General features: G+C 40.6%; 1 protein-coding gene across 5 annotated transcripts in view; it reads left to right on the top strand.

The window, feature by feature from the left end:
- The window catches only part of lrrk1 (leucine-rich repeat kinase 1), a 76,997-nt gene extending 60,743 nt beyond the window's left edge, over positions 1-16,254 (top strand). For 4 of the 5 annotated variants that reach the window (XM_067493930.1, XM_067493937.1, XM_067493943.1 and 1 more), the window contains 9 exons: positions 3,636-3,830; positions 4,553-4,704; positions 5,561-5,678; positions 5,918-6,034; positions 6,913-7,110; positions 7,222-7,436; positions 9,146-9,595; positions 10,152-10,253; positions 11,773-16,254. In XM_067493930.1, the coding sequence (XP_067350031.1) occupies positions 3,636-3,830; positions 4,553-4,704; positions 5,561-5,678; positions 5,918-6,034; positions 6,913-7,110; positions 7,222-7,436; positions 9,146-9,595; positions 10,152-10,253; positions 11,773-11,950 (1,725 nt within the window). In that variant the 3' untranslated portion in view covers positions 11,951-16,254. The remainder of the gene's footprint in view (positions 1-3,635; positions 3,831-4,552; positions 4,705-5,560; positions 5,679-5,917; positions 6,035-6,912; positions 7,111-7,221; positions 7,437-9,145; positions 9,596-10,151; positions 10,254-11,772) is intronic. The other variant, XM_067493955.1, reaches the window with a different exon arrangement.
- The last annotated feature ends 284 nt before the right edge of the window (positions 16,255-16,538 follow it).

Consider the following 16,538-nt stretch of genomic DNA (forward strand, 5'->3'; position numbering starts at 1 on the left):
TTACTGCATCTCTCTATATGAGATAATAAATTCATTGGTATTGGTACAAAATATGCAGCTGGCATATTCTGAACAAGGTTCATGTAGGACATGAATTTCAAATATGCAGTTTGATGAGGTTGCAGCTCCTTTGTTTGTCTAACAAGATGCAGTCTGTAGACAAAATGTAGAATGAGAATTTGCTAGACTTCTCAAGATGAGGTCAGGGAGATGTAAAAGATGTGAATGAATACAGCATTGTTTTACATAGACCCTGTGACAACATGGCATACTCCACAAGTATTGTATTGTGTAAATGTATCAAGTATATCTGGAAACATTGGTGATATGACAGTAGCTGAGTGTTCTTAGGATAATCGTTTACAGCTATAGTTATTCTGGGAATTCCCACAGTAGCTGACACCCCCAATCTCCATCCATGACCATTCAGAGACAGGTATCCACTCAGGTATTTTTGTTCTCAGATAAGACTTTCAAGCATCAATGAAGAGAGGAGCAAAAAAATGTGGAGCTATTCCAAACAAAATGTAAAAAATCCAAGACATTTTGTTCCTGAGTATTTGATTAAACTCATCTGTCTGTCTAGCACCAATTCACAGCAGAGTCATCTCAAGGGACTTTACATATAATAAAGACAAGACTATATCGATATGTAACCCAACAAATCCCCCTTGAGCAATTCCTAGGTGACTGTGGAGAGGAAAAACCTCTTTTAACAGAAGAAACCTCCAGCAGAACCAGGCTCAGGGTTGTGACCACTTGCCTCAGCTCGTTTAGGGAGAGTGGAGAGGGAAAGAAAAGAGAACTATAGAAGTAAGATGACACAAAGTTAATGTCATACAGTGATGAAATATACTATAAATGCAGGGGAGGATGGTAGGGGAGAAGCTCAGTGCATCCAGAGGCGTCCCCCGGTAGTCTTTAGCAACATAACTAAGAGCTGGTTGTGAGTCAGTGAGCACATCTAACTAAAAGCTTTATCAAAAAGGGAACTTTAAGCCTAGTCCTAAAATAGAGAGGGTGTCTGCCTCCTGAATCTGAACTGGGAGCTGGTTCCACAGGAAATGAGCTTGATAACTAAATACTCTGCCTCCTGTTCTACTTTTGGAAACTCTGGGAACCAAAATCTAAGAGCTGCAGGGGATAAGAGACACCAGAGTTGTGTTATGTGTCAATCCCTCTGTTGTCATTATCAATCAGTTAGTCAAGCTTTCACCTGCTCCATCATGTCAACTATGCATTAAACTTTATATTGGTCAGCCACAAAATTAAAACCACCTAAAGGCTTGACACAGGTCAACATGGGTGCTTTGACCAGTATGCAGCTACACAGCCCCAGCTGTGATGCACTTTGTGTTCTGACACATGGCACCAGGGTCAGCTTTAAATGGTGCTCATGCTGACTTTTGGTCACCACAACATTAAAACCACCAGGCGCTTGGAAAGTGTAATAAGTGTATAATCATTGTATTTATAAACCAAAACCTCCAGCTGTACGACATTTAGTTTGTTTGATTGTAGTTTGTTTTGTTCATTTTTCAAATGGTAATTTTTCACAAAAAAGGATTTACTGTGCTTCCCGTCAATTACCTAGATTGTGGCAGCACATCGTAATTTAATCTAGTGTTTACCACACAGTGCATCACTTTTTTTGTTTATTGAAGGAGAATAGCATCACATCAGCACAAACACACAGAGATGTAGAATTATTATTTTATTAGTTGACTGTTTTAAGGAATGTGATGTGCAACAACCTACCACCACCACAAAACACAAATAAATATTAAATGTTGTTTTATTGAAATTTTGCTCAAAGATGGTGTGATGAAGTGCAGAAAGACTTTAAAGCAGTTATATTGAGTATGAAGACTAAAAATATATTCTAAACATCGGTTTGGGGATCAAGCGATGATTTCATCATTGGTACACCTCTAAATTGTACTAACCAAGGGCATACAGATATTTCCTGCAGCTGAATCCTAAATATGGACTTTTAATTGATTTGTTTACATTTACATTTAGTCATTTAGCAGACGCTTTTATCCAAAGCGACTTACAAGTGAGGTACAAGGCAGCAAAAATCTAAGTCAAGGAGAAAACATCAAAGCAAAGTCCTTTCAGAAAAGTGTTCAGTTCACGAGATGCAAGTGCGAGAAAGAGCAGAAAGGAAGTTGTTTTTTTTAGTTTTTTTTTTATAGATTTAAATGCATAGAAAGATGCGGAATAATTCTGTTTTCTGCAGTTTTTTGAATATTGGGAGAGAGTGTGCTGAGTGTGCAGAGTTTGGTAGCTCGTTCCACCATCGTGGGATCATTGCACTAAAAATTTTTGCTTGGTGTCTTCTGTGCGGTGCTGGGACCACCAGACGTCGTTTGCTGACAGAGCGCAGCAGGCGGGCTGACTTAGTGGGGACAATCACTGTAGATCCAATGTTGATGCTGATGTTTTGTTGCATTGAAGGTCTGGCTGGGAAGACAAGGACTTCTGTCTTGGAGAGGTTGAGTTGAAAATGTCTCTCTCTCATCCAGGCTGAGATGTCTGAGAGAAGCAGAAATGCGCGATGAAACAGTGGAGTCGTCCGGTGGAAAGAACAGGAAGAGCTGTGTTTCATCAGCGTAGCAGTGATAGGAGAGACCATGTTAGTGAATGATGGCACCCAGGGATGCAGTATAGACAGAAAAAAGAAGAGGACCAAGAACTGAGCCCTGCGGCACACCGGTAGAGAGGCTATGAGCGTGAGAAAGATTCCCCCGCCAGGATTCCTTGAAGGTTCGTCCCGATAGGTAAGAACAAAGCCAGTCTAGAGCTGATCCAGAGATGCATAAGTCAGAGAGTGTGGACAAGAGGATCTGATGGTTCACAGTGTCAAACGCTGAAGATAGATCAAGTAGAATTAAGACAGAAGACTGACCTGTGGCTTTTGCTGTCAGAAGTGCCGTTTCTGTGGAGTGACCCCTCTTGAAGCTGGTTGAATTCGAGGAAGTTGTTCTTGGAAACAAAGTCTGAGAGTTGGTTGAAGACTGCTCGTTCCATTGTCTTGGCCACAAAAAGGAGGGAGAAAGGTCGTTAGTTCTCCACTACAGAGGGATCAAGAGAAGGCTTCTTGAGCAGCGGGGTAATCAAGGCCTGTTTGAAAGAGGTTGGAAAAGTCCCTGTTGTGAGAGATGTGTTGATGATTTGTGTAATAGCTGGCATTAGAGTGGGTGCAACTGTTTGACGAAGAGTGGAAGGGATTGGATCCAGAGTGCAGGTGGTCGGATGGTTAGAGAGAAGGAGGGTGGATACGTCATCCTCAGTCAGAGTTGGGGATAACGTATTGTTTGTGATGTGATGTGATGTGATGACAATTTGTTTGTAAAAAGACTGCTCACAGATCTGACTGGATGTCATAAAAACCTCCTCAGATGTAACTTATTTATTTAATTAATTTTGCCCCTTTATATCCTACTTATAGTTAACTGACCCTTCTCCCCAGATTTTTTTCTCTTTCTCCCTTCAAACCCCCTGGTGTTTGTTTTTTCGTCTGTTGTATGTATCACATTGTTTTTAAGTTATGTGTTTCAATAAAATAGTAAAACAGAAGATGTAACTGTAATGAAACTTGACCTTGATGTTCCCTGTTTCTTGTGTTAAAGGTGGACATGTTCTCCTATGGGATGGTGTTGTACGAGCTGCTCTCTGGGCGAAGGCCAGTATTTGGACAACACCAACTTCAGATAGCAAAAAAGCTTTCCAAAGGCATCCGGCCAGTACTGGGCAGCCCAGAGGAGGTTCAGTTTCACTGCCTTCACCACCTGCTGACTGATTGCTGGGACACCAAGCCTGAAAAGGTTAATCCACCTTCAGAGTTGACAGAGTGATATTTGGACAACAGAATGTTTAAAAAAACATATTTCCTCCACTTTAAGTACTCACACTGAAATATGCTAAAAACAATAAAGCTAAAGGAGAAAGGTTGAAGGAGACCTCACTGATGAGGATGACTGCTGGGTAGCTGCCTGGTGCAATACCACATCTCATTAGAAGTGTTCTTGAGCAAATCACTGAACCCAAAGTTAGTTGGGGAGGTCTCCCATCTGCGTGTGATTTTGTGAATAGATAAATGAGAAGCAGTGTTAAGCACTTTGGGTACAGATAAGGTGTTGCAGAGTTGAAATGCAGACCAATTACCATCAAGATACTTTATTGTCCCCTTGCGGACGTTTCTCTTGGATTCAACACTGCTGTTCACTTTATGACAGCTTGATGGTGGTGAAAACATGCATGTACAAGTCTTGGCCAGATTTAGTCAACATGTGCCTCATACAGTGGGTATTGGAAAGAATCACCCCCTCTTCAACTTTAGTTTTTTCCAGTATTGGATCATAGTCTGTTTAATTCCTTAATTAGTTTTATTAGTATTAATTACCTTAAATGCTTTAAAACTATAAAACAAAAATTAGTGACTGCACAAAGATTTACCCTTTTTAATGTAACAAATCAAATCACACAATTAGTGGAATAAAGTGTTGACTAACTGCCCTAGACCCTGTGTGTGTGTGTGTTCGTACAGAGGCCAGTGGCCATGCAGTGTGTGAGGCAGATGCAGGATCCCAGCTTTCCCTGCCTCAGATATGTCTTGTCCTGTGGCAGCCACTCACAGCTCTTCCTGTCCCAGCTGCAGCGATACAGTGCAGTGTTCTGGAGCGGAGAGAAGGAGAACAGGTTGGTATTAACTCTTCATTCTGCTAATTGCTTGTTTGCGTGAAAAACATCTTTATGTTTCAGACATTGTTTTAACAAAACTTCTCTGCACACATAATATCTCATTATGATAATATTTCTTCTGCATTCGTGTCTTTGTTTGCCCCTGATTTGGGTCATTTTTAGGGATCGGTGTTGCTTCAGATTTGTACACGTAAACGTTATATTAAAGGACCATTTTTATACCATTACAGAGAAATGTACTTTTCACTTCACTACAATTGGGTGCAAATGTTTGTGGCCCCTTTATTTTAAAATGTTAAAAAGCATAAAGCAAAGTGTTTTTTAAATGTCCTTGTTAGTTAATAAAAGTGTCAAAATTGAATATCATTGTTCTGCATTTTCTTGGCAAAACCAAGGTTTCTTGTGACCCAATGACGCCATTTGAAAAATCTCAGCACTGAAAGTTACAGCTATCTGAAATAAACACTATGTCAGAATGAATGATTCCCACATGATTCATGGGCACAAATTGTCAGATGACAAAGATTCACACAGACCATCAACACACACCCAAAATGACTTCTACAATTGTCCAATGCACTCTTGAACTGTGTGGGTACACAGTTGTAGTATTAGTTGAAGTATTATATTTGCAGTGCTCTGTAGATGTCATAAATTGTATATTCTACTTCAATTTCACTTCCAAATTACAACAAAAGTCCAAAAATAAGAGCTCTGCTGTAACAAACAAAAAAAGTCTTTAAATTTATGTGACTCTATCATATAACTGGATGTTATCCAAAGCAGAATATGTGCTTGTGTGTATTTGTAATTTTTGGGTATATACCTGTGTGGTGTTGTGTGTCTTAAATAGGAACTACAGTGTAGTGAATGTGGAGAAGGGCCAGGTGGAGGTAAAGAGGATGTCCTGTCCAGGCAGCAGGATTAGCTGTCAAATGAAGATGTGTAACACGCTGTGGATGGCCACTGAGGTACTTAACACCCAGCCAACACCGTCTGAGATCAGTAGTGCTTTTGCTCAAAGATACAATGAATATGTGTCATGTTAGGAACTGCATAGTATAAGTAATTCAAACCATGTACTTTACAGTACATTTCCCTACTGAATGCACAAAGGAAATGTTATTTTAAGTTATAAGTTATAAGGTCTATGACATGTTGACATTGTACACAACATGTATTTATTATTGGGATCTTGCTTGTATCATAGGAACAAGAGGTGTTCATCTACAGTCTGAATGACATGTGTCCACTCAGTCAACCCCAGAAACAGCTTTCCTCTCCAGCCATCATCACCTGTCTGTTGCCTGTTCCAGCAGGAGAACAGGTCAGCCCATGTCTCGAACGTTCATGTCTATTTTGTCATTTATCAGTGTTTTGTTAATGAGTGGCAGAGAAGCTGGATTTTGTGACCGGAAAGTCATCTGTTTGAATCCCTGGATGGTTAAGAAAGTGGGTCAGGATTAATGTTGGTCAGCGGGGATTACATTTCCAAAGAACCCGTTAAGGTTGCATCAGTAATGTGCCCTAGTCTGTACACTCAAGATTCTACAGAATACAGCAGTTAATGGGATAACTGATTATCATTATGTTGTTGTATTTGTTATTGTCACCTAAATTATTCATTTCTGCTGCTCAATTAATAATTTGTGTGCTCGAAACGGAAACTTTGTGCTCGAAACCTTCATCCACTGTGTTATGTCAACTAATAACACAGAGCTACCGCATCTCAGTTGATAGCAATAATGGGATACTGTTTTGTACTGCGCGGTGATGTTTAAATGCACTCATTGGCCACTTTATTAGGTACACCTGCACAATCTCATACCACCCTCTTTTAAATAAATGAGGCGGCCAAAATATTAGAGCCACCTCTTCTTTAAATGCGCTCTAGTACGACTGTACTAACCACTTTGACTCAAAACAAACAATTAAAACACTAAATAAAATAAATGATAGTAATCATTTGGATAAGTGTGTGCCATAAAAAGCAGTCACATTACTTAAGCTAATGATAAAGTTTGTGGATTAGCCCAGGCTGCAGGAAAGAGTTAACTAACACAGCTTGGACCGAAGAGACCTTAGTTCAAATTGTTGAACATTCGATTATTTGGGTGCATTCCTAAATTCTACACTGTTGATCGAACATTTCTGAAAATGTGAACAAAGAATCTTTAAAAAAATCTCTCTTCCTCACCTCTTAAGAGCCTGGCCAGAATGTTTGCAGGGATGTTTGACGGCCTGGTGGCAGTGTACAGCTTGTTGGAGGACCTTCCTCTTGACGGGGAAACCTACCTGTGTTCTCACACTCTTAACAAGACAGTGTTTGGTCTGAAGGACTCTGATCCCAGGCAGAGACCCTACCCGGTCAGGAGCATGGCTCTGGTCAGCAATGGCTCCCAGGTGAGCAGATAGTCAGTAAGAACATACTGATTACTATCAACTCATCAAGTCAGCTAACAGTTAACACCCATTCTCATTGGGTTTCCCTGTCCCTGTTTGTGTGTTTATCAGTTGTGGTTCTCAAACGGGCCTGGTGTGCTGGTCATCGACTGTCAGAGTCTTCAGGCAGTTCGAAGGCTGGAGCCCTACAGCCCACCATCTTCCATCATATCCATGGCAACCAGCTTCAGTCTGTGGGGAGAGGAGGCAGTGTGGATCCTGGATGACCACATCAACACTCTGCTGCTCTACCACGCTGCCTCCTATGAACTTTGTGCCAAGTACTGGTAAGCACAGGATTGCCACACAAAGTGTAATTAATCCATAGTGGAGGATTTGTGTTTAACAAAACATATTCAGTGTTTCCCCTAAAAGATTTTCAGGCACAGTGGAATAAGAATAGAGATATTGGGCACACACACAAAAAACTTTCTGATATTTTTTTTTTAAGCAGCACCTTTGGTTGGTAAATGTCTTGTTAAGGGTCAAGTAAAACAAAGTGAGTATTAATAAGATCTTTTTATTGCATGCAAATAATTTCTCCTGTCTCACTGGGGGCATCAATTATGGGGGATGTTTTTCTAACACGCTCAGTCCTGCCAGTTATGAAATACAATGTTTAAGTGGGCTATTTTCATAAATATTGCTTTTTAAGTTTAACACTTTTCTATTTAAAACTTTGTTTTATCCTTATGAGGCCAACAAACTAGAACTTAAACTAGGGTAGTGTGATAAATCAGATTTAAACATAAACATCCCCACAAAATCATATTGTCTGACTTAATGTCACTCCTCTGCATTGTAAACTTGCATCCAGTTTCAGGTCGCACACACTTTAGTTGTGTTTCAAAGTCCTTTCTGCATGGTTGTATAGCAGTGAGACCATGTTTGTTTGTGTTTTAGAACATAGCCTTTGTGTAAAAGACTAGATTTCTCTGACTTAGGTATGTGTTCTAACTAACGCTGCTCCCTCTTTTCATTCACTAACCTGTTTATAGGTTTTTATAGCAGTGACTGACTTTATTGTGTAGACACCATTACTATTATTACACACAATTTTAAACAAGCCATTCTTTTATGAAATTATGGACACTGCATCCTTAAAGAGGAGAAACACTACACTAACTTTATGTAACATCACTGACATGGTCATGAAATGTGGTGTAGCATGTTCCTACAATCTGCTGAAATTCAAACCCTGCATCAGAATAGTGCAGAAAGGTGATTTAAATTGCTTTGAATGTGGCATATTTGTTGGGCTGGACTGGTTTGAGCTGATACAATGAGTCGTTACGATGAAACGATCTCTGAATGCACATGTCAAACTGTGAGGCAGATGTCACTCCTGACAAAAAAACTGTAAAGTGAGGAAATTTGCAAAGACTCTCCAAACTTGGACAAGATTAACGGAAGAAAAACCTTGTCTGGTCTGATAAGTCTTGATTTCTGCTGCAACATTTGTGGTCAGAATTTGGTGTAAACAATATAAAAGTATGAATCCATCCTGTATCACTGGTTGAGGCTGGTGGTGGTGTAATGGTGTGGGGGACAGTTTTTCCCACATTTTGGGCAACTTAGTAAATGTTAATTTATTTATTCAGCCTGAAGCACTGGATTGTTAAATTTAATCCATTAGATTTTTGTACCAAAGCTGCATAAATAGAATTTTTTTTACCACCACCTCCTTGCAAAGAGAAAACACACCCAACCACAGTTTCAGTTTTGACTGTCATCAGTTTAAGTCCTGCCATTAAATTAATACTAGTTAGCGAGAGCTGATCAGACCTGTTGTTTGACATGGTTAACCTGCTCTTAGCTTCCTCCGATCTTCCTGCACTTGATTATTTGAGGCAGCATTACAACTTTGTTATTTCAACTAATGCAAATTAGTTCCACATTGTGAGACACTCACAATGCAGAGTTGCTGGTGTCAAACATAAAACGTATTTGAATTTTGATTTCAGTAGTTGGTTTTCAGTTCATGTTATGGTTTCAGCTGTGGAGACAGCAATCCTCTACGGGACGTCTTCACTGTGCAGCGTCCTGCAGGAGTAACCAAAGTGACAACGCTGGACCTTAAGAGCAGTGACCCTGAAGAGAAGCTGGAATGGACTAATGCAGAAGTGACACTGATCTACAGTGAGGACGCAGGCACTCAGATCATCCAGCACCAGGATTCACTAACTGACTACTGCTCCATATCATCCAGCGACTCCCTGGAGCCGCAGGAGTCACACTGTTCCAGCATTGAAGGTCTCAGCTCATTAGACAGCCACAGTAGTTTCCGGTCGCCAGCACACCAAAATGAAACAAACAAGGACCAGGACCAGCACACATCCACCAACCTGGAATCTGCTCTGCACTCAGCAGGGACTGTGAACTCCACAGTGCCACAGCTGCAGGCCTTCACTGTGCTGCCAGTGAATGAAACTCTGTGGATCCCCAGGTAGAAATGCTGCACACACCAACTGAACACCACATTTATGTCCATGTAGTCACACCTACACTGATCAGCCTCAACATTTTCGTGGACAAGGGTCAGTGGGGGAAAAACTTCATGCTGTCCAAATCTAAGCTTGTAGCACTTTTTCCAGTGTACCAAACTTTACTTACCAGGCTGTGATGATCCTTATGATCTGAAGAAATGATACCTATGATGACAGGTTGATCACATGATAGCAGGTAAGGATGCCAGAAACAACCTGGGGATAGCTGCCAGATAAAAATGTCTGGGGAATAAAGTTTGGTCAGTTGGTGAAGAGCAGCATTGCGTGTTATGATTTTGATGGATATGTTTGGAGACCCGTAATTCTCTGCACCTCACTCTGTGGGCATTCGTACAAAAAAAAAAAAAAAAGAACACTGTCCATATTGCTGGGTGTCTGAACATATCACAGCTTGCTGGTATGGTGCTCTTTAGCCATACCAGCTTGCCGGCACCTGTCTCCAAAAATCGACTGAATCACATGGGGTGGGTGGTGTGTTTGTTGTGTTGTTGGCAGGCGTGGAGGAGACCTGCTTGTGATTGACATGCAGTCACATGGAAGTCAGTTGAGGGGGCGTGTCATCGCTGTCCTCAGTCCGCCTGGATGTTCTTCTCTGGGGTGAGTTCATTTTCCTGTTTTTGTTGTAAAACGTTTGGCTAAATTGATCCGTGAGCATCTAACTTGTACAGTGTGAACAACTGAAACAATCTTTGGCTTGCATCTTTTCAGCTAATATGAACAGTTCAAACTGCTATAAACATTGAAAAAAAAAAGCTTTTTTACTTGTCAGAGCAGAATCTCTTTTGTTTTCTCTCTATTTCGTTTTTGCAACACATGACCATTCTTCCATAGTTTTATGGCAGAAATTTTGTAAATGTTAAAAGCTTTACTTCGGACTGCTGTACAAAGTTGTGGTGATTCGGGGCAATTGGCGCCACAGTTGTTAAAAATGTTTCCATGGAATTATGTGAAAAGCCTGTGCTTTACTTGGCTGGATCAAAAATCCCTTAAGAAAGCTTTATTTTTTTCTTTAATTATTTTCTCTTTCATGAAAAAAATATGTTGTTTAATATTAAATAGGCCTTGTCTTATTTGTGTATTTAAACAGGCTCAGGAGTAAATGCTTTCTCACATAAGTTTTTATTTGGGATTCTTTCCAACTGCATTAAGCCGTTTTTCAGCTATGATTGAAACCTGGGGGAGGACAAGCTGAAGGGCTATATATTAATTCAGTGATGCAGCCTCAATAAAGCTTAGTGACATCCTTCATCATGTACTTATGGTGGTTGGCCGAGTCTGTAATTATTTCTGTGAAGAAGCCACCAGCTGGTCCTTTGCAGAGAAGGGCTTCTGTATGAGCTTCCATTAAGGGGCCTGGCATTTTAGCAACAGGCAATAAAAGGCCTTTCAAAACAGCATCCTTAATAAGCAGTTATTATATGGTGCACCTGTAACTTTAGGAGGTCATGGCTGAGGTCAGGGGCGGAGTTGTCAGTTCTGTAGCTGTCGGTGTTCTTTAGATGTACTGAGGAGAAACCTAACACTGCCTGCCACTCCGAGGTTTCACTTCACTGCACATGTGATGATTGATCTATGAAGGCCTCATAGATCCTGCTGCCTCACATACTGCTGCAGCCTGTTATTGTAATCATGAGGTTGCACATCACAGAATATAAACTAACATCAGGAGAGGATAATAATACATGTCAGGAAGATGAAACAACAATAGAAGAAGATAATTCGGGGTTGTTCTGCATGATACATGGGTGGCTCAGGACACATGCTCATGAGAAGCTTTCGATCCCTCCTAAAAGGCTTTTCATCAGTTTTCATCAGACACTGTGCTTTGGAAAGAAGTTTTAGAAAAGAGAAGTGCAGGAATCCAGTTCCTTACCAGAACTTTGACAAATAGTTCCTTCTGTGCTAACAGTGCATCCAGTATCCTCAGTAGTTTTGCAAGGAACCACTTCCTAGGACTGCCCACTAGCTTCTAGGAAGAGCTAATTACAGTGCACAGAGATGTACCACCAACTTTGGCTCTTTTCCGGCACTACATTCCTGTCTTTTCCTCGCAGATCGATCTTTTTCTTGTGTCCCTCACTCCCTCCCTCTTCCCTCTTCTCTCCCTTTCTCTCAGGATCCTTGAGGAGGCAGCACTAGTGGCAAAGGACACAGTTGTATGTGGCTTTCATAAGAAAAACATGGACTGGTGCCTGTGTGTCTGGAGGGGCTGGGGCTCCCATGAACTGGAAGTCTTCTACCAGTCCTACGAAGAGTTGGGCCGCTTGGAGACCAGCATGAGGAAAAGAAGGTAGCTGTTGTGCTGCAATGGTGGGGTGCAGAATCACAGCTCTGTATGGAGTGTAAGCCAGAGGTGAATACCCACTAACAGACTGCCAGTGTTCGGCGAGGGGGGGTTCGGAACATTGACATCAGGGTACCATGCTGTAGGAGGGGGTGAGGTCTGCTGTGCACGCTCAGCGGTTATGTCCCCTTACTACATATGGTAGCACTAATAATAAGGTGTAAGATATCTAAGATATCAGTAAAGCCATGAAGCTGAGTCACAGATCAAGGTTGAGATTTGCTATTTGATGTTACTTGTAATGTTGATTGTATTTACATATTTTGTGCCGTATGAATTGACTGAGTTGCTATTGGAGTGAAACTGACACTGCTGGGAAACTTTTTTTTTTTGGAAGTCATGATTTGCATGTTTAATTTCACATGTGTTGTATGTCAAGATAACCTCCCTGACTTAACCCTCTGCATTTATCCAGACTTGGAACTGGCACAGGAAGACACTGGCATGTGCCCCCTTGTGGTTGCATTTGCTGCAGGGAAACATTTGTGTAGAAAACACACTTCAGATTGTAGATGAGTGGCAGTGAGTGGGACGGTAATGACACTTACACACTCTCAGAGCTTTGTGTTCCTCTGTTTTCCAGTACATTTGAAGTCTGAGTCATGCCATGGCAACCTGCATGCCAGCCCCAGCTGCCACTGTTCCCAGAGCGGCATGTAGGCAACAAACATCTGTGCTTTTGCAACATTAGGCAACAGGCCAGTTGTTTTCAGCTTTTGCTGTCGAAACCTGAGGTTTGTGGCAGGTTCTTTTAAACAAAAGTCCGCATGAAACTCGGGTTTGGACTCTCTAGCATCATTTTCAGCAAATATTGTGTTTGCTCAGGATACAGAGGCAAAGTACAGAAATAAGCATATTTTACATAAAAGTGAAAACAGCATCGGCTCATACGTTCAGTATAACCATGCTGGGATATGGCTTTTCGCTAAATTGAGTTTGGGGGCCTGGGCCAGTATAGACCAACTATGTAACCCACTGAGTTAAAATTCAGTTCATGTGTACACACACAGCCCTCAGTGTGTGTACACACGCTCCCTGGTCTATTCACATAGAAGGGCACCACAATGTATGTCCTGTCATGGGATGTTTCATTCACTTGTTAATGTCAGAAACTCCAGGATTCTCACCAAAGATGACTAAAGATTTTTTAGATGACTAAAATATTTACTCCGTTGGGCCCATAACCTGTCTGCAAGAAAGCAATGCAAGAAGAGGTGAAAATGTGAGGTAGAATTAAGCTAAATGAGTCAGATACTGACTCACATAGGACTGATTATTAGATGAATTCCATTTGCTGAAGGATTCATTTTCATTTGCAAGCTCATTATTACACGACAGGGTACAGACATGGCAAATTCATCAAGGTTTTAAAATACAGGGTACCACTGAGCGTGGGGCTTAACCGAAGCACCCTGTGGGGTTAAAAGGAAAAGCCGTCAGTGTGAAGGACACTGCAGGGGACCATTGGTCTCACAGTGTTTTACTTTTGTTTTTTTTTCCCAGTCAAATATGCCTTTAAGTCACAGCTCAAAAGTGACCAATAAACTGTCTTAGCTAATTTATCCGAATGTATCATTAACCTATATCTTCCTTTTGTTGGGGAGTTGAGATAAAGTTCTCTGTCGTTGTCACTGTCAAGAGGCCCGATACTCCAGTTACACCCTGCACAGTTCACACTCACATTAACATTGACAGACCTTTTGAAATCACTAAAGAACATGAGTGTCTTTAAAATGTGGCAGGAAACTGGAATAAAGCAACTATATTAATCACTACACCGCCGTGTTGCCCCGTTTAAAAAATAAATAAATAAAAAATAAAAATATTCGGAAATTATTTTTCTTCTAGCCAGATGAAAGCTTCACTCGTGTAGGCACAAATCTGTCCTGCATTTATCAACCACACATTCTTGGACATGGAGGGAGAGTATCCCTCCTCCTCTGATGAAGTGATGATGACAGATGGCAGATGTCATAGATCGGTGTTGACTTTTGTTAAGCATGTTGAAAACCCAGCAGTATGACTCCATCACATAAAACACTGGATTTTGTTTGAACTGACAAACTGAGTCTTAGACAATGACAGTATCATTGTGCAGGTAAATCAGTAGATAGTTGCATGGGAACTGTTCTACTTACAGGTTTCTGTTCCAAGTTTGAGTTTTTTAATGAGGATTGAAAAATAATTTCTGGTTGGATATATTGATCTTTCAGCTGTGCTGTTGTAATATATTTCACCCTAAATTATTTAGAGTCTTGAAAAGACAGAGGCTATGTAGATTTTCTTTGGTTTACCTGTGTAAACACCATCTGTTGGTGCCAGGAGTTTACTCAGCAGTCAACATGGTGGCACTGCAAATATCATGAATGATGTTCTTGTCATTTGAAAAGACTCGGCCTTCTGTTGGACTGATATGAATAAATCATGCTTAGTCCTCGGATACTCTCATTTCACTTCTGCTCAGGAAAAAAATCCCCACAGCAGTCTGGGCTTCTAGGCCCAGTAGAACACCTGACGAGCAGCCTCTCTGCTCCTTTACTCAACCAGCACTACTCAGGTTAATGTTTATTCTTCACGTTAATTCTCTGGAATTCACCATTTCTAACAGACAGATTAGACTCATTTTACGTTTGTCAAATTAATACTTTTTTTTACGTTTCTTCTTTGGAGTTTCTGCAGAGGGCAGTAGAGAAGGTCACACTTGATACATGGTCTTTATGCACTGCTGCTGTCAGAACTGATTCACATTAGCCTAAAATATATCTTCATTCCCCTCACCTGTGTCCTATCCTCGTATCTAAGTCTGTCCCATGTCCGAGAATTTGCAAGGAGAAGAAGTGAGTGGAGAAGACTTGAGGAAACACACTTTGAAAATGAGGCATTGTTTCTTCCAAGCAGTTACATGAAGTGATGACACACAGCTGGATAAGATGTCAATCTGCAGCTGTTAGTTTTTGCTCATGATATAATGTCCAGAAAGTAGCTACTTCCAGCATAGCAGTCTGGTGATGTCAAAAAGTGAATTTGAACTATTTCTGCACGTGTGCTCTCAAATAAACCCTTTGACAAGCAGCTGAACATTTATAAAAAATTGTATCTTGTCTTTATTTTGAACTGATAACACACAGTTATGGAATTAGCTGCCTCATCATTTATTAACATTATGGTAAATCCATTATCCACAGTAATTATCCAGGTTATGAGGAAGTTTGTTTACAATTTTAGAAATGGTTTAACAGCCCGGTAGTGAAAGTACAAATTATTGTAAACACCCCAAATACAAATATTTTTCTTCCTACCTAAGAGGTTTTTTTTTAGCTACTACAGTGTTTTACCTGCTAAAAGAAAGTAAACTTATATTCTCTGACAAATTATGCAGATTAAAATAAATCATTTATCTCTTCATTTTATTCTGACTTACAGTTTACATGAATCCAATCTTTTAACCCAAATTATAAGTCAAAAAAACACATCAAAACCTGGTGGCGATATTATACATTTGTTGAATAAAGTCCCCTCAGCAAGGCTAAATCAGTTTCATATGGTAAATAAAGTGCGCAAAGGTGTTGGAACAACTGTTCCTTGATGCCCAAGATGGAGAGAGAGTGCTGACAAATTAGCAAGAGAGATCATATTTCACCTTCACTAGCTTCTCTCCATTGGCTTCCCGTTAAATCTACAATATATTTTTAAAACCCTGCTTCTTACATATAAAGCTCTGAATGGTCAGGCTCCATCATATATAGAAGACCTCATAGCACAATATCATCCCAATAGACCACCTTGATCTCAGAATGCAGGCCTAGTTGTGGTTCCCAGAATTTCCAAAGGTAGAATGGGAGGCAGAGCCTTTAGCTATCAAGCTCCTTTCCTGTGGAACCAGCTCAGATCAGGAGGCAGATACGCTTTCTACTTTCAAGAGAAGACTCGAAACATATCTTATTGATAAAGCTTTTAGTTAGAGCTGACTCAGTCAACCAGATTTACTTATGCTGCTAAAAGGTGATGATGATGCACTGAGCTTCTCCCCTCTTTCCTCTCCTCTCCCTCTGCAACTTTGTCAACTTTCTCCCTCTGTGCCTTACTCTCTCTTCATCTTTTATGTATTTATGTGTACATTGTATCCATTTGTTTTATCTGAAACCCACATTTATTTGATGAACAGCCATAACAATGCAAATGATGTTGCTGTTCTGATCCCATTATAGTTCCATCATAGAGGTAGTGTGACTGTCCAATAAAAAGTCCATGAAGGATGGTGTCTTGTTTTATCACTCTCATGTCTTCTCTGGGCAGAAATACAGTGAAACCTGTGTGTTTGGAGAGCAGGTTTTTTTCTCTACATTTCACATGAATCTGTTACTCTTTAATGATTAATGGTAAATGTTCTGCACTTATATAGCACTTTTCTACCTATTGGCACTCAAAGCACTTTACACTGCTTCTTATTCACCCATTCACAGTCACAATCACACACACATTCATACACCGATAGAGGAACTGCTATGCAGTTGGGGTTCAGTGTCTTGCTCAAAGAC

Source organism: Channa argus, chromosome 2, assembly GCF_033026475.1.
Source record: "Channa argus isolate prfri chromosome 2, Channa argus male v1.0, whole genome shotgun sequence".
NCBI classification, from domain to species: Eukaryota; Metazoa; Chordata; class Actinopteri; order Anabantiformes; family Channidae; genus Channa; species Channa argus.